At 38.0% G+C, this 16,455-nt stretch overlaps 2 protein-coding genes across 2 annotated transcripts in view; one reads left to right on the top strand and one right to left on the bottom strand.

The window, feature by feature from the left end:
• LOC135166692 (neuroligin-4, X-linked-like) overlaps positions 1 to 16,455 on the top strand; it is a 76,006-nt gene that overhangs the window by 54,445 nt on the left and 5,106 nt on the right. Inside the window, exons 2-7 of the mRNA XM_064129215.1 lie at positions 6,217 to 6,815; positions 8,559 to 8,853; positions 10,982 to 11,134; positions 11,733 to 11,933; positions 15,510 to 15,705; positions 15,814 to 16,258. Of these exons, the coding sequence (XP_063985285.1) occupies positions 6,621 to 6,815; positions 8,559 to 8,853; positions 10,982 to 11,134; positions 11,733 to 11,933; positions 15,510 to 15,705; positions 15,814 to 16,258 (1,485 nt within the window). The 5' untranslated portion in view covers positions 6,217 to 6,620. The remainder of the gene's footprint in view (positions 1 to 6,216; positions 6,816 to 8,558; positions 8,854 to 10,981; positions 11,135 to 11,732; positions 11,934 to 15,509; positions 15,706 to 15,813; positions 16,259 to 16,455) is intronic.
• On the bottom strand, positions 708 to 3,782 carry LOC135166697 (AP-1 complex subunit mu-1). Its single transcript, XM_064129228.1, has 2 exons — positions 3,639 to 3,782; positions 708 to 2,666 (listed from the first exon to the last, which is right to left on the bottom strand). The coding sequence occupies exon 2, from the start codon at positions 2,646 to 2,648 to the stop codon at positions 1,380 to 1,382; it is 1,269 nt and encodes a 422-aa protein (XP_063985298.1). The 5' UTR covers positions 2,649 to 2,666; positions 3,639 to 3,782; the 3' UTR covers positions 708 to 1,379.

The following is a 16,455-nucleotide window of genomic DNA, read 5'->3' on the forward strand; positions in this document are numbered from 1 at the left end:
TCAACGATTTATGGAAGAATTCCTTTTTTCTACCACGTTCCTTCTGACGAACTCCAGGCAGGGGATTATTAAGCTCTATTGATGTCATGAGAGCGAGAAGTACGGTATTCGAGGGTGTGTGATGATGGAGAAGAGGTGATATAATATTCCAGGGAGATTCGCAGTTCAAGTAAACTGATAATTAGATTGAGACTCGTCGATACAAAATTATACTGATTTACTAATTAATTGAAATTTTAACTGAAAATTCATCTGAATATTCTACCTCTTTTAATTGCAATAGAGTTCGTCAGGAGGAAGATGGTAGAAAAAAAGAATCCTTCCTTAAACAAAGTTGAACAAAAAAACAAGTGCCTCATAAACTAAAACGAGCCTCAAAAAATCAATCGATGAAAACAAGAAGAGCCCTAATGCCTGAAATTTGTAAAAATCAACAAAAATGCTGTTTCCCTAAAATTCTGCAATTGTAATGAAGCTGTCTAGTAATAACAACCAGCAGTGCCAACAAACAGCAAAATTTCACAATAAAAAATTGAGATGCTCTCAATTCGTGTCATAAAATTTTGCTGAACATTGCACACATGATATTCTGCACTTTCAATTTTCGTAGTGAATGATGCGCTTGCATTATTGACTTCCATTGACGAGATGAAAACCATAAAATACGAAATATAGCAATGATGTCGACGAGGGAAATGACGAGAGACTTTCACCTCAATTGGTTTATTCAAAAATGAATCAGTATATTCCTGTAGTAATTTACATAGTGGTTACATTTCTTCAATTGCTATTCCAACCTACCAAATGAATCGAGCTACATAATTATACGCGCGTTAGCCCATCCGACTCATCATCCAACTGCAATTGCGTTTTAAGTACTCAGGCGTTGGTCTAGTTATCAATAATCAAATTAGTATCACTACAGAAGAGCGTCCGCGCTGTTGCAAAGTGGTGCTTCGTGAAATGGGTAAAATTATTAACAACGTAAAACTTGGGTTAAAATTTAATTGAAAAAACCACCACTCAGCAACAGTGGACTAAATAATTCCTCCTGGCAATCTCAGTCGATGATAAATTTTAATCAATTTATGAACTTCCGAAGGAATGTTATAAAAATCTTGTACATTGATTTTCCTGAAGACATTTTATTCCCATCACATGTATCTTTCATTCATGAAATTATTTCATCAATAGCACAATTCGATGACATGCAATCCTCATATTTTCCTCGATAAATTGACATTTTCAATGATAAAACAAACTTCATACATAATTCTAAAACAAAATTTAATACCACGAACCAGTAAAATACATCAGCATTAAATTACAAATTTCAATTCTCCCCTGGCACTCGAAAACAAAATTCTCCATAATTTCAACTAATTAGTCCTCAACTGATAGTCCCCATTTTGGGTGATGTATCTCACCCATGGCAGGGCCTGATACCCGCTCTTCTCAATAATCTTCAAATACCTGACTTGAATTCCCGAAGTTGTAAAATAGGGTATCTCAAATTTGACTTGAATAGGCGGTTTTCCCTCCACATCCTCCCCAACAACCGAAGGTAAACCAAAGTGAGCTCTCATGAGATACTCTTTGCCCCCTGGAAATGATTTAATAGACCAAGTGATGGCACTCTGCTCGGGGGAATACCTAACACTGCCAATAGTTGTCTTAAACTTTGGTGAATCAGCGTCATTCGGTACAGGAATAACAATTTCAACGTTATTAGCTGTTGATCGTCTCTTGAACTGCGATCTAGCTTTGATCATGTACTCAACACGACTGTGTGCATGACGTTCAATGACAGATTCAATCCATATGAGGGGCTTGACATGTGTATTCAATCGATACGACATTAATTCAAATTCACCATCAGGTGGTATGAAAGATATCGTACGATCATTCTCGAATCTCGATAGTCTGACACACTGATGAAATTTTACGTCCTCAAGTTCAACGGATTTCGATTTACCCCGGCCAGTTGACTCGAACAACACCTTGTCATTCAGGCCCAATCGCAGCTCAGGCATCCCTGAGAGATAGACCCGCATTTTGATGGCCCCAACAATTTCCGAGGAGAGAACGTTACCATTGGCATTCGCGAGCAGATTAACTGACTCTATGACATCGAGAAAAACTTCGTTCTTTCGATATTTTATGCCCTCAGACCTCCAGGACACGGCATTTGTCACTGCCATCGGTATTCTCGGCTGTATTTCTAGCTTGTGACCCTCTTGGGTTATGTACTCCTGCAGAATTTTACTGTCTGTTGTCTGGGGATAACCAAAGTCCAGCAATTCGTCCAAGAGTTCATAAATAACGACAAAATTATCCCGTATACTCTCTTCCTCAAGCTCCTTGAAGTACTCCTGCATTACCTGAACAACTTTGTGGAGAAATACAAATACCAGAGATATATTGGCATTCTTCTTCGTTGTTGACACAATGTAAAGATTGTTATATTTTATGTATGCGTAAGTGCACTCTGGTATTTGTATTATTGGTGTCAAGTTGCCCTCCTCCTCGCGTTCCATCACGAGGGGCATGAACTTCTCTATTACACCAGTTTCGATGTCACCTCGGTAGTTTCTGGATATCAGGACTTTTCCCTTGACGTCCAGAATGTACACCGCTGAGGTCGACATCTTTAACGAGGAAGATATCTGGAAGAATTTATAGGTTTTGCCTTCTTGATGTGACCAGATTTTTAGGAGATGTGGGTGGAGAGGTGCTTTTGGTTCTTGATGTGTCATGGAATTGCTCAGGATTTAATGATTGAGCCCTTTTATGGACTCAACGACCTGAGCGCGTTTGGAGGGATTGAAAAATAATCTTCGTAGGTTTTCGTAATTTTCACTTGTTCAGTTTGTGAGAGTCGGAGGAGGAAATCGACGTGTGGAATTTGTGTCGTTTGTCGCTTTTTCGTAAAAATGGTAAATACCAAAATTTCGAAAAATTTGATAATTTGTGTGGAAAACATCGAAACTGATATGGGGCCCTATTAAAGTTTTATTGCTATTTGTTGGGGTAAATTTACCTCCAATACGTCAGGGGAAAATTTCAAAAAATCAAATGAAAGAAGTGTTGACTCCAAAATATTTGTTCGATAATTCACTAGTGAAAAAAAAGAACAGCAATAAAATGGAGTCTCGGTTAAAATTCGTCTTTGTTTTGCTTATATTTTGAGGAAAATTTGGTGCTTGTGAATTTATGTGACGAAATCTGATGGGGTAAAGTCACCCACACGTCCGATAACCATTTTGGAATGCGTAAAGCAAATAAATGAAGTGAACTACTTCATGAATTTGACTGTCGGATACACGATACATCAAAATATTGTTCAAGGAGTCAGAGATAAAGAAATTCAATGGGCAAAAAATTGGTGTTCATATTGAAATCCAATGAATTAATTAATATTTCACGGGAAATCGTCTGAATTTTCGGAACCAAAATGTGTTAGAGTAAATTCAACTACAACTTTTTGTCATGTCAAACTACACGTCAGTGTTGTACAGCATGAGCAGGTTATGTTCTGTCAATTGACCTGACAAAAATCGGCAACAGAGTGTGTACGAAGTGGTTTAAGGATTTTCTAAGGACATCAGAAGTTTTGCCAAGATTTTTCTGGGACTTACCCACTGGAAATTCTTCCTTATCTCTCGGTTTTTTCCGTATTTCACTCTCAGTTAACGTAAATCTCCACGAAACAGCCAGACTGGACTGACGCGAAGGCGGCTACGCATCGAATGTGCAGCGTCAGGGTTTGTGCGCATGCGCACCGCCATTCCCCTCAAATCATTCGTCCCATCCCCACCAGCGTCCACTTGACGTATCGCACGGTATATCGACCGACGCCCGCGCATACGAATGCAATTTTAAACTTCTCAAATAACCTATCGTGATTTCAACCAAGTTTGCACGAGTTTTCGCGAAAAATCGAAACAATCGACAATTTTCTATTATTACAATAATGAAAGCAAACTTAATGAAAGTTTCAATTCCAGCCTAGAGCGAATGGCCTGGTTAATTAATTTTTTTTCTTGTCGGATTTTTCCTCGAAATTTTGACCAAAAATTGCTGCCACCAGAATTATAAAATTTATTTGTTGAGTATTCCCCAGAAATTAAAAGAATTTCCCCGAGGGATTTTTTATTCAACATTTCTAAATTTTTCCTAAAATTTCAATGGAAATGGGATACAACATGGAATTTTTAACGAGATTGTTTTCGTTTTTAATTGTCATTAAAATGCTGCAAATCGCCCACTTCGAGGGGTTAATTAAATATTGATACTGGGAGGGGTTGAAAAGATCCGCCAGACGGGTGAAGTGCATTATCGGGGCTCTGCTCTTTTATTTTAAGCTATGGAACAACTTTTAATTATATAAAGTTGTACTAGCTGTACCCGGCACTTTCATTGTTTCAGCGTTATCGTCAGGTTCATCAACAAATAAAATAATAATGAGGGAAGTAATGAAGGCAGCCGGAGACACCTTCGGAGCGAGATTTTGCCCCTTTGAGTTCATTAATTAGGTATCTATCAGGTTATTATTGGGGGAGGGTAATTAAGACCAATCTTTTTCGAAAGTCTCGGAAAATGGGAAAAGTTGACGTGAATCCTAAAAAACATGCAATTATTTGACTTATTTTTGCTCCAGTAAAAGTTTTTATACTTTTATTGTCGAACATGTGTCATGATATCAACTGCAGCTTTCCTGCAGCTTTTCCTTTTCCCAAATACAGAAAATTTTTAGTAAATCGAATATTAGCAGTACTAGAATTATTTACACCTCGTGGATTGCAGTTGTCAAAAATTTCTCGTCGTCAGATGCCCTAACAGCCCCCGCAGTTGTTCAAAAAACTCGGTTGAGTACTCTCACAAAATTTCTACAGGAACCAGATACCTCCCCCCAAAATTTTCAACTAAGATAGAGAAAGAGAGAAAGTGAGAGGCAGTGATCCCATTGACATTAATTTGTACTGTCGCCAACTGCGGAAGTCCCCGGGTCGTGTCGTAATGCATGCACACAGATACTTCAACATTTTCTTGGCACATGATACTCCTTCATTCTCCAGTATTCATGTACGTCCGGACTACCACCACTATTTTCCGTAGCACTTTGTCAATGAAATAGGGTTTTTGGTGGTGTATACCCCAAGGTGGAGTATCCAAGGCGCCAGTAAACTTCAGTACATTTTACCGTGGTTAATAAAGTAATGTACGATGATATTGGCCCCAGAGAGCTACTTACCTCAGTTCTGGTGAGATCCAGCTGACAAAAATTGTCCTGCGGGATTGCGGTAAAAAAAATTAGAAAAGTTTTGGGATAAATAATATAAAACTCGTGGACAAAATAAAACTCGTAAACTGGACGATGTGACTGAGATTTTAATTGCAACTGAAATTAAGATCATAATTATGATTTTTATTTCCCTGGGAATGAGTTTTAGTTGTATTTCTGTTTGGAGGGTGAAACATGGTGGAGAATATTTGTTCGTTTCATAGGGGTTTGCTTCTTATTAAAAAAGAGAAGATGAAAAGAATTTATATGAAAAGCTCTGGTGTTGGATGTTCCAGCTAGATGTTAAAAAGAAGAATGAGGTTTATGATTTAAAACGTATGGAACTCTTCAACAGAAATCTCCAACACTTTCTCGAGATAAATTGATTAAACTTATTGCTAAAATTGTAAAATTTATATCGTGTTATGCTAAATTAATGTCAATTTTTCTGCATAATTAATCCCGAAAGGAGTTGTTTTATTCATCTTTTAATGTTGGAATCAGTCAGAGAGGAGTTTAAGAGATAAATCTAACAATTGAATTAAATCGTGTGGTTAAATACAACCGTTGAACAATGACATCTCAATTTATAATATGAAATCTCTCTCAAAGTTCAGCAGATACGAATTTATTTCTCCTTACAGTTATTCCTACTGGAATAAATGATTTTATTCATCTTTCAAGTCTGCGAAAGACGAATGACACAATTTAATTAAAATAATCCGACAGTTTCTCTGATTAAATAAATTAAATTTCCGGCGAAACAAGAATTGCACATTTTGCATTGCGTTTTTACATTCAGAGGATAAATGAATTTCTATTTTTATAGGAGAACTCTGGTACAAATTTTATAAACGAATATTTAGGGAAAAAGTAATCTAGCAAAATTAAGTCAAGGGTTGTAACTAGAAACATTTAATATCTGATTTCAGATCTGCATCATGGATGGATTGATGTTGCATCACCTGCCGTAATAAGTTGAGCTGACTTCCTGGTGTAGTCAGCCTGTAATTCACAAGTCTGTAAGATGCTGACGACACTGAGAAGCTCTGGTGCATACACGGGAGTTACTAATTCCCATGACGTCAGTAATGTCACGTTTGCATATCACGTTACAAAGTTTTCGGTAATTTGTCGCTGAAGGCGAGAGTAAAACTCAAGTTTAGAGTTGTTTAAGGGTGAAAGTTCGTGACATTCGCGGCTGGGATTGAAAATAGGAAGACAGAATTCGTGAATTTGTTGATTCTGTTGGAAGTTGTTTGAGGAAAGATTGGAGGCTGGCTGGTGGGTGTACAGGGCATGGTGGTGGCATTTTTGGTTGCCAACAAATGCTGCAATGCTTGGACGATGCCAGCCGGCAGCCTGGACGTGGCTGCTGGTACCAATGCTGAGCACGAGCAGGAGTTACACCGACGTAAGGAGAATATTAGTCGTTTTAATTGCCACTGCTGTCTGGGGGGTCAATGCTGGACCTCGCTATGCATCCAGAATAGTCGAGACGAAGAGTGGACAGATACGAGGGATTTTGCAGGTAATTAAGACCATTTTACAAGAGTTAGAGGGATCACCAGTGAAATTTTGCCAGTAATAAACATGGAATTTTAATTAATTAAATTGCGCTTGAGACTGTTACGGAATATTCGCAAAAATGGGAGGGGGAGGAGCACTTGTTGGATACCCGGGTATAGCACATTCTTATCTTCTTATCAGAATAAAAAAAATTATTCGCAGATAATATAAAAAAAATAGTTCTTGTATTTTCTTCTCAAACAAACGGTTTGTGAGAATATTTTAATTCGTTTGACAACATGGAAAAATTACTGATCCACTAATGGGAATGAGGTGCAATTAATAACAGGAAGGGAACGTTCTTCATTGGCCGAAATTCGAAGATAAAAAATTATTCGTTCAATTCAGGGAATATATATCATGAAATATTGAATTCTCGGTAAAATCAGTAATTTCAACGATCTCCAAGATTTGAGGAATAGCAATTGTCTTGAGAATCCCACATTCCCCTCATAAGGATCAAATCCATTTTTGTAAATATCCGGTAGTGTAATAGAATTGAAACTGGATAGGAAGAAATGGCAAGCGAAGGGGGTAGGAGGGGGGAGAAATGGTTTAATTCGATTGGCAATCATTGGGTATTGGCAGAGGGGAACATTGAGGTATAGAGGAAAGAATGAAGAAAGGAGGAAGTTCTCCTGGGAAATGGGGAAAAGAGCTCTTTTGCTCTCTGTGTACTCCCGGCACAATGACCAGACGTGCGTCGCCTTCGAGAGTGCCAGGAATTATTATAATCTGAGGCGCAACGTTCACCTGTCCCACGCCTTCTCCCATCTACCTTACTCATTCCCTCCCCAACAACGTCCATAGAATTTATTTCAAAATCAAGGGAGAGTAGGACGTGACTGTAATTCTTCCCTGTTGGAGGGAAATCTGTTTTCAGGGATATAAAGTATTCGCCGAGTAGTTCTTTTGGGGATTTTATTATTTTTAATTAAAAAGATTCAATTTCTCGTTCTTTTTCAATAGCCACATTCACCCCTTCTTAAGGCACTCTAGGGAGCAAAAAAGAGGGTGAACGTTCGGTTTAAATAAATTAATGATTGAGTTTGATTATATTTTGGATGTTTTTATTTTTTTACAATGAAATTAAAAAGTTTGAGTAGTGCAAATTAATTGTCATAATGTCATTTCATATTGTTTTTTTTCGTTCTACGTTTACGAGGTGAATTTGCGAACTGCGTGAATCAATTTGTCATGAATAATTTTTTAGTCGGTCCTCTGGGTATATTGCAGTATACGAGGGAGGAAAAACGACAGCCCTTTAATTTTTGATATCATCAGAGGCACCGTGAGCCACTGAAGAGAGAAAAATTGTTGCAGGAAAAAGGCATTTCCTGAACATTTTCCACGCGTCAAAGTGTTAACACTCGCACCATTTTTCCCCCTTTTCCCCCGCTTTCAGTCAACGTCAATAGCATTCTGGTGTACCATCTCCTGCTCTCGGCTTGTCAATATAGAAATTGCAATTTCATTTCAAAAATGTTTAACGATTTTTTCCGGGTTTAATATCTGTTTTATTTCATTTTTGCAGTAGCACGGAGGCAGGAATTTTCTTATTCGTTTTGAATAGAAAATTTTTTAAAACAAAACCTCGTTTTTATTTCATCCACCACTTTTCACTGAATCCTTAGTGAAGGAATAAATTAAAAGTTATCAATAGAAACAGGTAAAAATGATTTTTTTTATGATTTTTATGTTCAAGGAATTGAACACGAGACTCGATCCAGTGGAGGTGTTTCGTGGAATACCTTACGCAGCACCACCCCTAGGTGATTTACGACTGAGGCCACCGTCACCCCCGTCATCCTGGTCGGGTGTCAGGCTCGCTGACAGTTTTGGTCCTGTTTGCCCTCAAAAGCTCCCGGATATCAGCAATCACACGGCTGCACTCGAGAAAATGCCACTTGGTAGATACATACAAATACAAAGGATGATCACGTTCCTGGGGAATCAGAGTGAGGATTGTCTCACTCTGAATTTGTACATACCAGGAAGTGGTGAGTAAAACTAAAATAACATAAACCAGAGCTAATAAAAAAACGTCGAATATTATGAACGAAGAATCGCACTGGGAAGATCACTTTCTGAGAAATAATTAAAAAATATTAGAAAATATTTTGGTGCATTAAATCGAATGAGTTGAATTTTATTTTACAAATCATATTTTCAATTTTTTAAATTTATCATATGTCATACGTGTTGTACAGAAAAATTCAACTTTCCCCATTCCTCCCATTAAAAAAATCGCAGAACATCCCGTCCTCAATTTTCTGTAAATAACTTTTTTTTCTAAATTTAACTGCAATAAAATGATGACTATTCGTCCATTTATCCAATTGCCGCGAAGAAGTAGTCGCCCAGAAACATTGAAAATCCACGGGCGTAGAGTCTCTCACAAATACTCGTTCCTGGGATTTCGCAGCAATCGAGATGGCGATGTAGGGTAGGAGGAGAGGGTTGAATTGAAGTTGAGAAAGAGGGAAAAAATGTTGGGAAGAGAGAAGCTGAATATTGTCTCACAGTTGGGGAGATTGCACCGGTGAGTTTCATTCGCCTCCCGTAGACAATCTTCACTCCGGCACTCTGGCACTAGGATGAGGCCACTGTCTAGATATCAAGCTTGCACTGAGAAATGCCATAATAACTGGATAAGCCAGACGAAAGCTCTTTCAGTAAGGAACTCTACTATACAATGCAATTGAATAGTCAAAAGTTCATGTTCAAGTCGCCTCTTCGAACAATTATGGAGACAAGGGATTTCTTGAGTTGTTTTAATGATTTTTCATTTTACTTTTTCGTTTATTGTCTTTCGCATGTAAATGTGTTTTATAAAAACGGAATATTTTGTGGGAATTTCAATAAAATATCAGAGTGTCATTCAATTACTGCGAATTTCGTAATACTACACGTACTATAAAAAATAATCCGTTGAAAAATAATTCCTACAGTAATTCGAGGAACATGTAATCTCCTTCAGTTTTCAACACTATCAACATTAATATCTGAATTCAGCTTTGAGATTAATCAATTTTGAAATGCAATACCGTATCATAGAATCCAGAGTTGAAACATTAATCGCATTTTAACGTAAATTGAACTGGGTATCCCCTTCATTTTCATCTGCATTAGTCATTTTCAATAGTACAAGCTCATTGAAATCCTCAACAATGAAATTATTTCCACCCTATTGCACTAGGGCATTGATGCACCACCAGAGAATCAAATGACTCGGAACAATAAGAATCCAGGAGAAAGGATTAAAATAAACTCTAGTTTTACGATTAATAAACAATTAATCGAAGAATAAATAATCGAATAGTCTCTGAAATTATAACATCCAAAAAATTTAAAAAACGATAAAAATTAAGATCTGAATTTTTTACCAAAAATTCAAATGTTAAGCAATTGTTATTGAAAATATCTGCAACACCTCCTTAAAATTTAAATATTAATTTTTACTCAGTTGAATCACAATCCAACTCTAATTGAACAGTGAATTCTCTTGTTCTTCCCCCATATTAATTATTTTCAATTACCAAAGCTCATTGAAATCACGAACAATGAAATTGTTTCCACTCCCTCGCACGAGAGCATTCACCATCCGAAGCAGTATCAAACGACTCAAGGATACAGGAATTAGAGAAAAGATTAAAACGATTCTCCCCTCAAACGTTCTGTTCAAAGAAACTCATTTCCACTAATTCCGGAAAAGATTCCCGAGATATAATAGCACTGCCATGAGACAAGGTGGGTGGTTGGGTGGGGTCGGCAGGGGGCTCTAGGGGTGGTGGTGAGCATGAAGAGGAGGAAATAGCATAAGAGTGAAAGAGGGCCTGAGAGGAGACCAGTGAATATCACGAGCGGTGAATCTGACACCTTGACTCACGGGGGCAGACGATTAATTAACCGACGGCGGTCGCCGAGTTAGCTCGTTTCGGAACTCCCTCGGGGAGATCTATATAAATAACGAGCAAAGTTCCAACTAGGAAAACTGCAGGCTTGTAGATATATCCAAGGAGAAAATACCGAGGGATTAAGAGAAGTGGAGAACACTGGTGCTATGAAATTAATCGTCACTTCCATGTCTTTCATTCTTTCATTCTATTTTTACGGTTAATTTTCCAGGCTCCAGGGGTCTAGAGGCACCTTATGCTGTTATTGTTTATGTACATGGTGAGAGCTTTGAATGGGGAACTGGAAATGTTTATGATGGCTCTGTACTCGCCAGTGCTGGACATGTTATTGTCATCACTATTAATTATAGACTTGGAATTTTAGGTGAGTTTGGGATGAAAAGAGTACATGGAGAGAAATATTTTATAAAAATGACGGATCATTTCCATAATTCCAGAGCAAAATTTCGTAAAGGAAAATTTTACAAAACTGTTGGATAATTATTTCGAAAGGTTTCGTAATTTTTAACTGAATTTTTCGCTCTCTGTACCTGTAAATAGTATTTGTATATAATATTAGCGGTCAATATATGATAAACAAAGTTATTTGTCATTTCATTTGTTATTACTTCTGTAAATATCGTTGCTTGTAATTGTTCTCCTATAATTTATTATTTACGCAGAATATTATCCGCGTATCATTATCCAAATACATTATCCGAGCGACAATGTAAATTAGTCATATTATGTCTACCTCGTGTCCCAAAGTTTCAATTAATTCGTTGATTATCGAGTGATTGGAGGGAATAATTTATGGAATTTACAGTATTGAGTAAATTGTTACTCATTATAGTATTTCATTATTATGAGAATTGGAAACAGCTTCGTAAAGCAGAAAGGGAGCTATAAATTCTTGATTTGAAATTTTCCACCCAAACAATGTTTTTGCGAACTTACAACAACAATAAAAATATTGTATTCAGGATTTCTGAGAACTCGAGCAGTACCAGACACAAGTGCTGAATCTGGTGGTAATTTGGCACTGAGAGACATAGCAATGGGCCTTCGCTGGGTGCGAGAGAACATTGGAGCTTTTGGTGGTGATTCAACGAGGGTGACACTGATGGGTCACGACACTGGGGCAGCACTAGTCAATCTCGTGCTCCTCGCACCCTTCGCCAAAGGTCTGTATTTTTGCCTCTCCTATTAACATTTTCCGGGGAGGGCTGCTCCAATCGCCCTGGAAACTATCAATTCCAACGCCCCCACCATTATCCACTGTCCCTATTTTATCGCAATTTCCCTGGGCTCGAAGATCGTTAACATCTGATCGTTGACATTCAATCAGGCTAACTGCGCGAACATCATTTTTCCCCTGTTCTCCAACTTGACTTGACAATCTCGTTATTTACGATCTCTTTTCTCCTGTCCCTGGCGACTTTGTATTTTTTTCCCCCTTTAAACTTTCCCTCCAGTTTCTTATTTCCGTGCTCTTAAGCACAGTAACAAGATGTTTTCCTTTTTCCAGACGGAAGTCACTCGTTCGTAAGACCCCGCTGAGCTCGAAAAATCGAAAAGAAAATATTCTTTTTATTTTTATTCTCCTAAAAAGTTTAGAAAAAAATAAATCCCTGAAACAATGACCGGAAAATGGTGCTAAAAGCAGAGGTACATTTGGTGCACTCACAGTTTGATGTATGAACTTATGTTCTTCTACGTCAACCGGATATCATGCGAGAGCAACCGGATGTTCCGGCGAAAAGAGATTGCAATGGTTTCATTGATTTGTGCATTTCTCTCTCACTCGCCAGATTCTACCCTACTTTCTCCTGTCGGTTTTGTCGTTGGTTTTGGTTGATTTTTATCTTCGTTTGTTGCTGCATTGTCTACAAACTTTCCGGGGTAAAAGGGAATGAAGAAAAATTGGAAATGTAAATTTCTGAAGGATTTTGTGGTGTACCGAGTTCGCTGGTGGTACACTGGATCGACAGGAATTTCGCTTCGTTGGACTGTCACGTAAATCAATTGGGAATACAGAATCAGATTACCTCGATTTTCATGCGAAAGGGGAATGAAGAAATGCAAATAAAGTGGGGAAACTAAAGGGTCTAATTTTTATTTCTTCCGATTGAAAAATTCAATTGGAGGTGGAGAAAAAACTTGCGGAAAAAATTTTAAAGTTATGGTACCTCGAAGTTTATGGTTGTGCTGTTTTCAAAATATTTTATAATAATGAAGTTGAAAATATCTGTTTAATATTTTCACAGTTTTAATCATTTTCTGGGATGATTGAACCAAATTTTCATTTTCTTCATTTTTCGTATTCAATTGGGAACTTTGGATGATCAAATAGGTTGACATTTCAGTGGAACTGTCACTTAATCGGAAGTTCAGAGAAGTTTAATTTCTACTTCTCCTCACTGAAGACTTTAATTGATGCTGAAAGCAAAAGTTGCGGAATCATCGAGAAAGCTTTACTAATTTACGATTAACAGAATATATCTACTTGAATTTTTCCAACGACTCTGAATTTCATGGAATAATTGAACTGAGATTTACAACTTTCATGGATTTGTTTGTCGAGTTGCAAATTTTGAATGAAGACATATTTTGCAATTGTACTCAAATTATCCTATGAACAAATTTTCCAAACAATTTCTAAGATGTTGATCGATTGCATGGAGCAAACAATTAAATAAAACCTCAAGAAGAAAAGTTACGAAGATAATAATAAGCGTTCGTCACCCCAAAGTTCGCCCTCATCATCCCTGAGCTCCCCTAAGCACTCCGCAAACCAAACAAATAAAACCAGAAACTCAAAAAAAAACAATAAGGCTCTCATCTCCAAGAAAAAACGAGTATTAAATTTCCGTCGTTTGTTGTTGCAAGCATCTGCCACCAATATCCCCCAGCAATTACGTGCAACATCTTGCCACCAGTTCACCAGCCCACACTTTTCATCCCCTGATCACACTTTCAAGCCCACCACAGCATCAGAGAACAAAAGAAAAAAAAATACCGAAAATAGGAAAAAAAAATGCGGAGATGGAAAATGAAGAGAGGGAGGGGGAGGAGAAACTGTGGAAAGTAATATCCCAGAGGAGGAACCGCAGGAGCCACTGGTGTGTTCCAGAGATTCCATTGGCTTGGATAGCTTTCAGGAGCACGATGCCATTATATCTTGAGACAATAAATGAGCTTTCAGCATATTCCGAGCCGTTGATGCCATTATTCGTATCTCGAAGTTTGATTTACTTTCAATCTTGCCATGAACAAGGGAAAAAAAAGTCACTGTCCTTTTAAGATTTACTGTCGCCTTATTTATTGACACTGGAAGACTCCCGGGGTTTCCGATAAGACAAAATTCTTCCTAAACTTATCGTTGGCAACTGGGAAAAAAATTGAAATAATTGGATGAATAATTTATAACGCTGATGACTGCAAGTGTCAAAGTCTTGGAATTTGATTTTCTTTCAATTTGCTGAATTTCTGAATTTATTGAGAGGGTCGGAAAAGTCAGGAGGGTGGAGGAGGGGAGGCCCCGAGCCAATTAAAAAATCTACGAAGAGGTAAAAGACCGTTTTCATCATTTCCTTCAAATCGTATGGATGACAGGTCTTTGACAGCTTTTATTAGGCATCACGATGTTATTGATTAGTTACGATGATTGATAATATAATCAGGGAGGATTGGGGAAGAATAAAATAATTAATGGAGTGATACGAAAATTTGACGATTGCTTCTTTTGATAGCATATGATCCACCACCATTGCACCAGTTTCAAGCTAAAATCCACCCGAACGCAGGTGAATTGTATTGAAACACAAACGTCTTAAAAAGGAGGGAAGAAAGTGCCTTTAGTTCCGACACTAGTTTTTCCAGCAACGGCGAAATGAGAAGAAGCTCGGAAAATTAGAAAAAGAGACAGAACTAATAGTCAGGATGAAGCATTGAGCGCAATAAAAGTTGATGGGATTTTGGGGTGAGATGGAAAGAGCTGGAAAAAAAGAAAAAAAAACGCTTGTTGGCGTCGGAAAAGTACTGGTTTTAATGTTCCTCCGGTGTAACTGCATATTGGCTGTATTCCAGTGTTGCCGATACGACAAGAAAGTGCCCTTTTTCATACGCTTTTTCCAAAGTTTTCGTGGTTTCAATATTCTCACTATCTCTGACTATTTTTGTGTCAATAGAGTGTGGTAAATTGATTTTTATTGTAGCGTCTTGAGTGCACTTTTGCGGTGAAATGATGGAATTATGTAATTTAGTTCTTTGTAGGAGTTTTATGGGAAATTGGGTAGGCGGAAGCGATGAGAATTTTATGACAGGAGTTTACGGGCCTTTGTTGTGCGAAAAAGGTTTGAAGATAAAATTATTTGATAAATTATTTTATACTCTATTTTCAGGGGGTCGAGTGAAATTTTCGAAGCCATGAATTTTAACAATATGTACACGCAGAGAAATATTTCAATAAAAATAACGTGTCTTTTAGGAAATTTTAGGGAACTCTCAGGAAATTTAACCAGCGAATCTCTTAATTTTTATCTGAATTCCCTGTAAAAAAATTACGATACTGTCACATCAATCTAATTATCATTAATTTCAAAAATAAAAAAATCCATATTCGATATATAGAGCAGACAAAAATCATTGACAATGAGTGTCAATCTAAATCTCCCCCCGAATAAATAGAAAATCAAATATCCTCGTCCCACGAATGATCCGTTAACCCCTGGAACCAACCCCGAATTGATGTTCCCCAGGTCTATTACACCGGGTAGTACTGCTAAGTGGCTCGGCACTGAGCCCCTGGGCAACAGTTCACGATCCAAACGACCTGAGGACCCGCGTTGGTGAGCAATTGGGCTGTTCAATGGACAATGAAGATGATGATATTGCCGATTGTCTGCGTGGTGTACCACTCAGTGTTCTACTCAACGTCGAGCTACCAGAGATCAAGTAAAATCGATGATTCCCCCTCTAGAAACAATCCCTCGGAGATTACACATCGCCTTTCCGCTGGGGTCAATTGTCCCCGAAATAACGTATGGATGATGTTCATTGCAGGTTCATGCCACGTGTGGGTCCAGCACTTCCAGTTGACCAAAATAATCCAGATCCTGGATTGGACATGGAGCGTGCCAGTGATGCCTTTATCAAGGTACCACTGATACTCGGTGTAACCACTGCTGAGGCATGCTTTGACTTCAATGAGAATGAAATTCAATTTGGCATTGAGGAGGATCAGCGTAATCGTATACTCAGGACCTACATCAGAAATGCCTACTACTATCATTTGAATGAGATATTCTCGGCTGTACGCAATGAGTACACTGATTGGGACAAACCAACACTCCATCCAATTAATATCAGGGAGTCTACCATGGAGGCTCTCAGTGATGGACATACAGTTGCTCCCCTCATTAGAATTGCATTCTATCATGCGAGACGTGGAGCACAGACCTACTTCTTTCATTTCAGTTATCAGACGAAGGACAGTGCCTATCCTCAGGTAATTATAGAGTTTTTTTCTCATGCACTTGGCTGGTATTGATTATTGGGTACCGAAGAGCCGTTGAAAATATCCGGAGTGTTGAGATTCTTGTTTCAGCTTTTTTTTTCAATAGGGCTCTTTTGGGTCAAAGACGAAGAATGGAGAGTTCAGGTTCGGGGGAAATTTTTTGAAGTGCATGGAACAGGGAGCCTTTT

This window comes from Diachasmimorpha longicaudata, chromosome 10 (genome assembly GCF_034640455.1).
Source record: "Diachasmimorpha longicaudata isolate KC_UGA_2023 chromosome 10, iyDiaLong2, whole genome shotgun sequence".
Taxonomy (NCBI): domain Eukaryota; kingdom Metazoa; phylum Arthropoda; class Insecta; order Hymenoptera; family Braconidae; genus Diachasmimorpha; species Diachasmimorpha longicaudata.